General features: G+C 45.5%; 1 protein-coding gene across 1 annotated transcript in view; it reads left to right on the forward strand.

Annotated features, from left to right (window-relative positions):
• Nucleotides 1-10,625, forward strand: part of pdgfd (platelet derived growth factor d) — a 52,774-nt gene extending 42,149 nt beyond the window's left edge. Inside the window, exons 6-7 of the mRNA XM_061826795.1 lie at nt 5,986-6,203; nt 8,664-10,625. Of these exons, the coding sequence (XP_061682779.1) occupies nt 5,986-6,203; nt 8,664-8,798 (353 nt within the window). The 3' untranslated portion in view covers nt 8,799-10,625. The remainder of the gene's footprint in view (nt 1-5,985; nt 6,204-8,663) is intronic.
• Nucleotides 10,626-11,109: the final 484 nt, after the last annotated feature.

The following is an 11,109-nucleotide window of genomic DNA, read 5'->3' on the forward strand; positions in this document are numbered from 1 at the left end:
CTCAGGGGGGGGGCGCCGGTCGCCGCGGGTTGTTGGTACGACGCACCCACCTCGCTCTAATTGGAAATCCAGCATGTGCGGCGGAGCGGGAATTGTACCGCAGTCAGCAGCTTCGCTTTGTTTTCATTAAGATCCTCATCGTCCTCACGGGCCGGCGTCCCACCCCCCACCCACTTTTGTTCCCTCAAACGCTTCACGCCGGATCGTAATTGCGTACAATTGAATGAGTTATAAATAAGTGACTCACCTGAACGCGGATTTGTCATCGCCAACTAATCATGTGATTCTTTCTTTGGCAGTTCAGAAAATACAAATTAACAGCGGTAGCCATGTTAACTGAAGCGCAATCAATAACGCTAGCAACAACACGCTGGAAAAGAACAATAAAAGAAGTTGCTGCTGGAACATAATAAAATAACATAATTGATGCTAGCTAGCTACTTCTTCATTTTACACTACACTGACAATGACAAAGATAATTCTAAACCACACTTAACATCTATTTATCTCTTAAATACTGAGTACAGTTTCCGTTACTGTATACCGTAATTCCCGGCATACAGAGCGCACCTGTGTATAAGCCTCACCCAGTACATTTGTAAAGGAAATACCATTGAATACCACATTGAAACACGAGATATTTACAAAGAAAGACGGTACAAAGAGTGTAACGCTAGCGCCGCCACGCGAATACTAACGCTAGTGCAACGGCGCTAACAAGGCCGGTTAAAAAAAAAATACCGGTAAAAATCACTGAAACATGGCAGTAACACGCTAGCGCAGCGTTAACAGGGCCGGGCCAGTAAAAGTCACTTCCTCGGCACATATATTCCACCACTCTCACGAGCACTGCGCTATTGCTACCAGGGCCGGTTAAAATAAAAGTTCCCGATAAATATCACTGAGACACGCCAGTAACACAGCAGCAACATGCTAGCACAGCGCTAACAAGGGTCGGTAAAAGTCACTTCTTCGGCACATATATTCCGCCGGTCTCACTCTTACCTTTTCCGCTGGAGTGCCCCCTCGCGGGCGTTTGAAAAAAAATGCACAAATTAGCCGCATCGCCGCATAAACGGCAGCGTTGAAAGCGTTTGAAAAAAAAAAGTCACGGTTTATCAGCCAGAAATTACGGTACTTAGCGTCTTTTCCACATCTCTGTTATCATTATTATTATTTTTTCAATTCGACAGTCAATCAAATCTGCTGACTTTTTGTGGTGTTTGTCATGGGGCCTCTGATTGTGTACTTCAGAAGACACGAGAGAAAATCCCTCCGGAGAACGAAATAGTTACCCGTCCGTGTCCAGGCGGCGCTTGTGCCAAGCCACCGGTGGCTAATTCACCAAAATATACATTTGAAAATAGCCGTTGTTATCAAAACTACATATAATATTAATGACTTTGATGATCATACGAGTCGGAAAAAGTGAGGTGGGAGCGTTTTATTCAAGCGCAAAGTTGTGAAAGTATGACTCGACATCCCAGTGGCGGCCATATTGTCTATGATGTCATGTCCAGACGTCACGTTGGATCCGTCGCATTGAAAACACGCTGTGCCGAATGCAAATGGCTGATAAATAAGAACGATTTTCGGATTTTTCTGATGCCTGACCCACCCACTTCCGGGTCGGGTGAAATGGCACCCCGCGCCACTGTCTTTTTTTCACAAATCTAAACTTAGATAAGCCCAACGGTGATTTTTCTCTGACTTTTTTTCCTCCTCATTGTCATTTTGAAATGATTTTTGCCATAAAGAGGAACCTCCATGGCAGATGTTTTCCTTTGTGTCAGCAATTGCTTATTGATTATCTACGTTATGCTTTGCTCAGAGCCGTCAGCCTCTTCCCTCCCGCACAACCGTCTGCGTCCAAGACAATTTTTCTTAATCACTTTGAAACAAACGGAGTGCACAAATGTTTTCAGACCAGTTTTAAGTCCAGCTTATTCTTGTCTGAGCTGCAAAATTTAAAGAGCAAATGCGTGAACATGAGCTAATATTGTGCTATTTTTTTTTTTTATTATTGTTTTGCTTTCTTGTTACTTTTCAGCTCGAGTGAACGTCGCTTGTTTGGAGCCAGGAGTCTTTCTAAATAAGTTGTATCTGCGTTGCGACGATCTGAAATTCAAACCATGAATTTAGCCCAATCTGCTTTGTATTCTATTTCCATCCTGCCATTATTGATTTCAGTTGTAGCTCACTCGCTAGAGGAAACCAAGACTAAAGTAGGCTGTAGTTCCTTACGACATTGTTGGAAAGCAAAAACAATGCTTTCCTTGACCTTGATTTAAAAAAAAAAAATCATCACTGTACATGTGTAACAACGGTGTAATGATCAGGAGTTTTGATGCTAACCGATGGATGTTATGCAGCACCTCAAGTTTTTCAAATTGATTATATAAACAAAGAGTGAACATTTAATAATAAAATGAAGATTGAAAATTCAAAACTGTTTACAAAACAAACACCCGTTCAGCTAATAAAGTCAACACAAAAAGTACAGAATGCAAAAATGAGCTACGCTAAGGGCCCAAACAATTGTGAACATAGCCGGCAAACGAGAAATTCAAACCCCAAATGTCCCTGCGGTGTTTCTAACGGCAGGAGTGAAGAATATCAGACGGTTGTGTCCACTTGTCCGGCATCATCCAAGCCCTCACGGTCCGATCTCGTCCTCGTTGTCGTCTTCTTCCCCGTGGTCCAACACAAGCCTCGCTAGCTTGCGTTAGCTTGTCGCTAGCGTCCCAGCAAAGCTCCATGCATCCACTTATCCTCTGTATTAGTGGCTAACTCCACCACGTTACGACGTGATTTGAGTTGATCAATTTTGACGACGCGTTTTATTGTCACTTCGAACGCCCCCCCCTCCCCCCGCCCCCCAAAAAACCCCAAAATGACATAACGCGCGTGCCGCAACCAGCACACTTTTGTTATTGTGTATAACGCGGCCTCTTGACACAGACGTGTATTTCTATTATGCCGTTTGTTATCAGGAAAAGCTAAAAAAAAAAAAATCCTTTAAAAAGCCAATTTTTTTTCGGCTTGGAACGCATTATTTCTTTTTCCATTCATTGTAATGGGAAACATCGATTCGGTTTTCGAACAAATCACTTCTCGAACCGTTTTCTGGAACGGATTGCGGTCGAGAACCGAGGCGTCACTGTATATCTTTTCACAAATGAATAAAACACATTTAAATCCCTCCAAAAGAAAATAAATTCAGCACACGCTTTAATAAATATTCCCCAAATTTTGTATCAACAAAAATTGCTACTCTATTTATTTGAACTTTTAACAGCAGCAATTATTTTTTATCCGTGTTACACCTGTTAAATGTTTTCCGACGTCACATCCGAGACAATTGTGGACGAAGATGCTGTTTTTTTTTTTTTTTGCCGAAGATAATGAGTTTCATAATTCGGCTCCGAGCTGTTTAAAGCAGCCAGCCGACAAAGCGTTTACGTGTGTAATGGCCACCTTTTCCCCTGCTTACTTTGACCTTTGTCAAGAGGACAATCCAACCCTGATTGCCGCTTTTTACCCTCCTCTGTCTTTTGTATTCCGCAACTGTTACTCGCGCGCGCTCCTCAAGGCGCCTCCTTTCGCAAAAGATACATTTTTGCACATAAAAGCGTATTGCGCGCCTATTGAGTTTTTGCCGTCGTGTTGAATTAAATACGTCCAAGGCCGCGCTTTATTGTGAATATCCATTATTTTCAAAATCGTGCAGAAAAAGTGAATATGATAGGAATTATGCGCTCAATGTCTGCATTCAATAAATTATTTCAAAAATCCATCTTTTTTTTTTTATACGCATACGGTGAAACCTCGGTTTACGCTTGACCTTCTAAAAGATGAATGTTTTGCTCGAAGAAGTAAATCAACAAAAGGAAAAACAACCTCCACTTGTGCATTAATTTAAGTTAACGAACAATTTTGAGGCGGCACGGCTGGTAAAGCGTTGGCCTCGCAGTTCTGAGGACCCGAGTTCGATCCTGCGTGGGTTTCCTCCGGGTGGGCACTCCGGTTTCCTCCCACATCCCAAAAAAAACACGTAACATTAATTGGACAATCTAAATTGTCCCTAGGTGTGATTGTGAGTGCGGCTGTTTGTCTCTTTATGTCCTGCGATTGGTTGGCGACCAGTTCAGGGTGTACCCCGCCTCCTGCCCGTTGACAGCTGGGATAGGCTCCGACACTCCCCGTGACCCTCGTGAGGATAAGCGGCAAAGAAAACAGATCGCAAGATCCAGTTGGGTTTTTCCTTGTGCCGCGTAAAAATTGTACGTGACTACACATTGCAGGTATCTATGTTTTAGGCTGTAAATTGGTAATTAATAGTTGTTAATTAATTAGTAGTTAATTAAATATCCTGGAGACAAACAAACTGTAAATCGGCAGCTGTAGTTATTATTAAGCGTGAATGAATTACTGATGCGGGGGAAAAAGGAAGTAAATATTAGGTAAACATGAGAGTCATGTTTGTATTGTTTCTATATTTTACTCAATTATTCTGAACCACAGGTGTCAAACCCAAGGCCCGGGGGCCAGATGCGGCCCGTGGCATGATTTCATGTGGCCCGCAAAGGCAAATCATGTGCGTCAACTTCCACGATTGCACCACAATTTCAACTTTTCATATCATAAATGATAACACTGAGATATTCTAAGCCAGTTTGAACCACGGTTGGAAAAACCCATGACCCTTGACTTCTGAGTTCAAAACGAGTTGAGAAATTTTGCGTGTACACATGATGAGTTGATTTTTATGGTTTCACAGTCGTAACGGCCCTCTGAGGGAAACGGTAACTACAATGTGGACCATGACAAAAATTGAGTTTGACACCCCTGTTCTAATTTTCATTCAATTTTCATTTTCATATTGATTTCAGTTATAGCTCACTCGTTCGAGGAAACCTAGACTAAAGTATGTTGTAGGTGCTTACACCATTGTTGGAAACCAAAAACAGAATACTTTCCTTGACTTTGATTTAAAAAAAAAAAAAAAAAAAATTATCGTTGGACATGCGTAACAACTGTGTAATGATCAGGAATTTTGACACATATACTGACCAATGGATATTTTGCAGCGTCTCAAGTTTTGCAAATTGGTTGTATAAACAAAGAGTGAGCATTTAATAATAAAATAGAGATTGAAAACTCAAAACTGTTTACAAAACAAACACCCGTTCAGATAAATAAAGTCAACACAAAAAGTACATTAAGCACAAATGAGCTAAGCTAAGGGCCCAAACAATTGTGAACCTAGCCGGCAAACAAAAGAAATCCAAACCCCAAAAGTCCCTGCAGTGTTCCAAACGGCAGCGGTTAAGAAAGTCGAGGGTCGTGTCCACTTGTCCGGCGCCATCCGAGTCCTCACGGTCCGATCCGTTGCAAAGCTTTTCGTCCAACGCGGGCCTCGCTAGCTTGCGTTAGCTTGTCGCTAGCGTCCCCGCAAACTTCCATCCAATTAGCCTCTGCATTAGCGGCTAACTCCTCCAAATTACCCCTAAACAAAGTGAAAATCGATCGCTGTCCTGTTGTTACTAAGCGTGAATGAATTACTGATGGGGAAGTAAATATTAGGTAAACATGAGAGTCATATTTGCGTTGATTTCGACATTTTACAGTCTTATTCTAAATGTAACATTTCCAATCATTTTAAAGGGACACTTGACCCTCGGTTCGAGCAAATTCAATGTGTGAACTGAGGTATTTCTTTTGCTCGTGCACAATTTCGCAAGGCAGACAAAAAGAAGAAAAAGGAAGAGAAAAAGAGAGAGAGAGAGAGAGAAAGAGAAAGAGAGAGCTATGCAGTAATTGCTGCAGCAGAAAAAAAGTTCTCCGACTTTAGAAGACTTACTGACTTTTTATCAGAAGACCGACTGGTCTGTGGAAGAGTTCTGCAGTTAATTTTGAGAAAGTGACAGAGCTGGTGGGGGCATAACTCGCGAGGCGCTCATATTTCCGGCTTCCGTCCCACAGTCGACCTCGACCGCCTCTACGACGACGTCAAGCGCTACAGCTGCACCCCGCGCAACTACTCGGTGAACCTGCGCGAGGAGCTGAGGGCCACCAACGCCGTCTTCTTCCCCCGCTGCATGCTGGTCCGGCGCTGCGGCGGCAACTGCGGCTGCGGCACCAGCAACTGGAACGGCGGCTGCAGCTGTCGGCCCTCCAAGACCGCGACGAAACTACACGAGGTGCGTCGCCGTCAATTCAACCCGGGATAATACATCTCGTTATTAAATACCGGTCAGGTTTATTTGGGTATGCCCCCTTTCGGAACTCCCGACTTCCTCCCGAATTCCAGACGCGCGTCGCGCTCGGTTAATTAAGGACCGCGGATTGCCCGTTCGTGCGTCAACTTCAGTTTGGCGTTCCAAATACGGCTCCCGCTAGAGACGTTTCCGACTCGACGCAACTTCCAGATGAAAAAGAAAGTTCTATTCATGAGTTGAAAAGCGGCGAAAACATCCAAATCGACGATTAATTAGCGCCGGGAGAGTTTTACAATTACCCGGCTACTTTTTTTTTGCAGCCTAACCCTAAAGTCACCTTTGCGTCTTCTCACCTTTTCCTCCTCTCTTCATTCCTTGACTTTTCTCCACAATGTTCGAATCTTCCCATTTCCCCAGTCTCAATTTGAGTTGCTCTTTTTCGCCAAAGTGCCCCACTGTCAATTTTTTGGAGAGTATCTGTAAGCCTGTCTGGGGTCTTAAACCACGTTGAAAAGAAAAGTCATTTATTAAGGATGGAAGAAAGTGATGTAAACTTCAGTCCATGTGAGAGGGGAGGGGCTGTCGTCTCTTTGTCCATCCATCCATCCGTTTTCTTAGCCGCTTATCCTCACGAGCGTCGCGAGGAGCGCTGGAGCCTACCCTAGCTGTCAACGGGCAGGAGGCGGGGTACACCCTGAACTGGTCGCCAGGCAATCGCAGGGCACATGGAGACAAACAGCCGCACTCACAATCACACCTAGGGACAATTTAGAGTGTCCATTGGACCTTTAAGACTGCCGATCTTGAGCCCCCTTGAGCTACAGTTGCCCTGTCCCACAAGCTTCCAAGAGAGGTCTCAGCTATTTCACCCAAGGACATGTACACGGAATTAAGATTTTGGATGGAGCAGGACGCAACGTCAGCGTTCGAGTGAAACGTTGGCGATCGATGTAAAAAAAAGTTTGACGCCTCACAAATTTCGGATTGAAATCCAACAGGATCAAATCGTGGAATCGTACTGCGCATGTAAAGCAGGGTGAGCACATTTTACTTGGAAAGATCACGAGTTATATCATTGTAGTCTTTAGAAGTGGTGAATTAATAATTGAAACCAGTGCTCTTTGTTAAACGTCCAATGTGATGCAAAAAGGAAAATAGACATTTCTCTTTTATGACATGGCGCATTTACATATCAGTAACCCGACTCTTCGGCATCAAACATGACACACTTCATTCAGCAGGTCAGTGCTATGCTAACAAAGTCAAAGTTGTTCGTTCTCCTGCAATGTATAAAGCACTGATTTAATAATTCAATCAAACTCAGAGAAGATGCTTCTCCCTCACTTACCTTCGAACGTGGAGCCTCGTGTTTGTTGATATTGTCCACATTTAGTTGTGCGTGCGCTCTCCCGCGAGCCTTAATCCATCGTAGACACTTCGTCAACTGTGTTTTCGGCTTTGGAAAATGAATCAAGCGGGCCCCTTGTAACTTTCATCCGGATTGCACGTTCCCCAAGCGCATCTGAGGACCATTTCCTTCGTAACGTGAACTTTTCCAAGCGCACGCTACTGACAACCGGTATTGCTTGTGGGACAACATGGCGGCAAAAGACAATGCGGCTATCTGATTGGCTAATATTGTACGAGTGATTGACAGGTTGGAAAAGTCCATTAATGTTGCATGTTTTTGGGATGTGGGAGGAAACCGGAGTGCCCACCCGGAGAAAACCCGCGCCGGCACGGGGAGAACATGCAAACTCCACACAGGCGGGTCCGGGATTGAACCCTGGACCTCAGAACTATGAGGCCAACGCTTTCCAACTGATCCACCGTGTCGCCCTCATCACAAGTGTAAAAAGCATGAACGTTTCCAGAAGTAGATGCATCGTAACAGAGGGCGAAAACAAACATGGCTGAATATTTACCCTACTGCCCATCACTCCTACAAACAAACAAAATTTTCCCAAAAACCGGACGCACGCCCTAACCCTCCACTCTCGACTTTTCTCTCTTGTCCCGCCATCCCTTTGTTCTTCCACTCTTTCATTTTTCAGTCCCGCCTCCCTCTCCCTTCTTCCAACGAGCCTCCGGGCCGAGTCGGATTTAGTTTTCCGATTGAGCGCGCCGTCTCGTCGTTTTGAGAACCGGGAAGCGCCGACGTTCATCACGGCCGACGTTTACTCGCATCAGCTGATGGGAATTACAGGAGAAAAATAAAATCATTTCCTTTCGGTTTACACATTAAAAGTGACCAACCCAAGCAAACGTCAAGAAAAGGACGTTCACTTTTTATTTTAGATGCCAAAGTAGCTGGCAGGTTTTCAAACGGTGGCCAATGACTCCAAAAAGTCAGACCTCAGGGACCACGTGACAGCAAATCTCCGGAAGTCCTGCGCCGCCTAAACTCACCGTCCCCCCCCCACGTCCGTCCGTCTCTTACAGGTGCTCAAGTACGCCCCGGAGAGCGCCGTGCGCCGGCGCCATCGCAGGACAAGGCTCCGCTGGGTCATCGACGAGATTTTCCTCACCCACCACGACAAGTGTGAATGCGTCTGTCCCTCCCAGCCTCCTCGCTGAAAAACAAAAAACCAAAACAAAACAAACAAAACAGAAAAAAAAACGATAACTGTCATCGACGCCTACTGCCATTTTGCCGTGAACTTTTTTTTTTTTTTTTTTTTAATGCTACCAGCTGCGCAGTAAATGCAGCAGAAATAATTTGACGGGACGACGCGCAAACCTTTCCTGTTATGTAACAATAAGCACGTAAAACTTACAATAACGCGCTATGCAAATGCCTTGCATGAGTTGAGTGCATCTTCAGATGTCTTTTCAGCCGCTGGCAACGAAGGAAGGAAGGAAGGAAGGAGGAGAGGACGGGATGGGGACGGGGAGGGGGGCGCTGTGAATCCGAGATGACGGACATCTGTACCTAAAGACTAAAAAAAAAACACATTATTCTGAAAAATGTATTCCCCCAACGCTTGTGCTATTCCGCAAAGCTCGTCTTTGTTTTGCACACATTCCAGGCAGCAGGAATCCCAGCATCGCGTTGTACTTTGTCTGTACTCTGTTCCCTCCCCTTTTGTCCCCCCCCCTTACCGTCTCCTTACACACCACAAATCCTTTCGCATCGCTCACTCCCGAACCCGTCAAGAGGAGATGTCGGCACGGGCTGCCGCGCTCTGCCCGGTTTTCTGAGCTTTTCCGGTGCATTCCGGCCGCTAACCGTGAATTCTGCTAACGTCGATAAAACTTTGCACATCACCCCCCCCAAAAAAAAACAAAAACAAAAAAAAAACATCACGGATCAGAGGGGGGGGGGGGGAGCGAGGGGGTGAGAGAGAAGAAATCGGTCAGATAGAACCCTGGCAGATGCTTGCAAAAAAATTTTATTCATGACTTACCAGTGCCCGGTTGTTAGCACGGCGGCGCTAACGTTAGCGCTAGCATTAAACTCTCCGTTTCTTTGTAAATATCCTGTGCTTCGATGTGGGCACTTGCGGCTTTTACACAGCTGCGGCGTATGTACGTACCAAATGGTATTTCCTTCACAAATGTACCGGTTGAGGCTCTGTCGGCGGGAATTACGGCGGCTGCTGAACTGACTCTTTAGCCATCGGATCGAACTCGCGATGTCAAATGTTTTGGGCGGCCTTTGCGCAAGGCCAAGTTAGAAAGGCCACAACGGAAGAAGAAATCGCTCATTTAAAAAAAAAAAAAACAAGAAAAAGACTTTGGAAGGCGATCGCAGGACGTCTTGACCGTAGTACACACCAGTATCGAAACTGAGAGGCCCCGTAGCTCAGTGGTTAGCGCATCGGTTTGGTAAAGTGAGTTCGAATCTCACCGGGGCGTTAGAAAGGGCATCCGGTGTAAAAACCGTGTCAAACAAATATGAGCGTTCATGTGAGATGTCACGCTAATCGAAAGAAACGGCGGATAATCTCTGGTCATTTGCTCGAATTCAAGTCAACGCTTTTGTCGCTCGCACGCCGGATGTTCATCAGGTCACCCGCTTTCGCTAAGCGTTCAGCTTCTAATCCCAACAATATTTGCTCGCGTGTTTCGCGTCCCTCATTCTCGCGCACACCAAAGCCGCTTTCGATAAATAAAAGAATCCGACGGCTGGCGGCCGTTAGCGTCACGTTTTGCATCACTTATACCGCGTCGGCGCCGCTTTCACCCTGAATGCGAGAACGTTAGTCGAGATGTTCAGACATATTTTCTTTTTTTTTTTTTTGTCTTTTGTGACTCACACAACGAACGTCAGCGCTTATCCAAAAAAAAAAAAAAAGTGTTGCATTTGCTGTCTTTGGAATATTCCTGACAAAACTGTAGGCTTTAATTTATTGTCTTTCTCGGTTGTTTTGTTTGCAGCTGGATGGTTTTGATAAATAAAAGTGTGTCGCGCATGAGTGAGCCTCGTCGTTTTTGCTGCGGGTTTGATCGCGTGCGGCGGCGAACATATTTGCGGCAGATGGATGGGGTCTTCGGGATGGAGGGAGGGGAAGAAAGCAGAAGACGAAACGGCAGGGACAAGAGCTTCCGTGATGTTGTCTGCGTGGGTCGCCATGGAAACCACATACGTGCTTTCCGGGCCGACGTATCCGCAATAAGGTCAGCGGAGTCGACGCCGCGGAGGTTCGACGGAAATGACGGCCGCCGCGGGGCCCGCGAGGGGGGGGGGGGTGATTTAATTGCCGATTTTGTATTCAGAGATTGATTGTGACAGAAGGCTGGAGTTAACCCTTTCCTGGCGGCGGGGGAAGGCGGACGACGGGATGTAATATTTGACGCGGCACACGCTCAAGATGTGGGCATCCGTTGTACGTACATTGAAATCTGAGAGGGCAAACGTAATCTGCCATCCGGGAAAAAGAAACGG

The sequence above is a fragment of the Syngnathoides biaculeatus genome, chromosome 8 (genome assembly GCF_019802595.1).
Source record: "Syngnathoides biaculeatus isolate LvHL_M chromosome 8, ASM1980259v1, whole genome shotgun sequence".
In the NCBI taxonomy this organism is placed as follows: domain Eukaryota; kingdom Metazoa; phylum Chordata; class Actinopteri; order Syngnathiformes; family Syngnathidae; genus Syngnathoides; species Syngnathoides biaculeatus.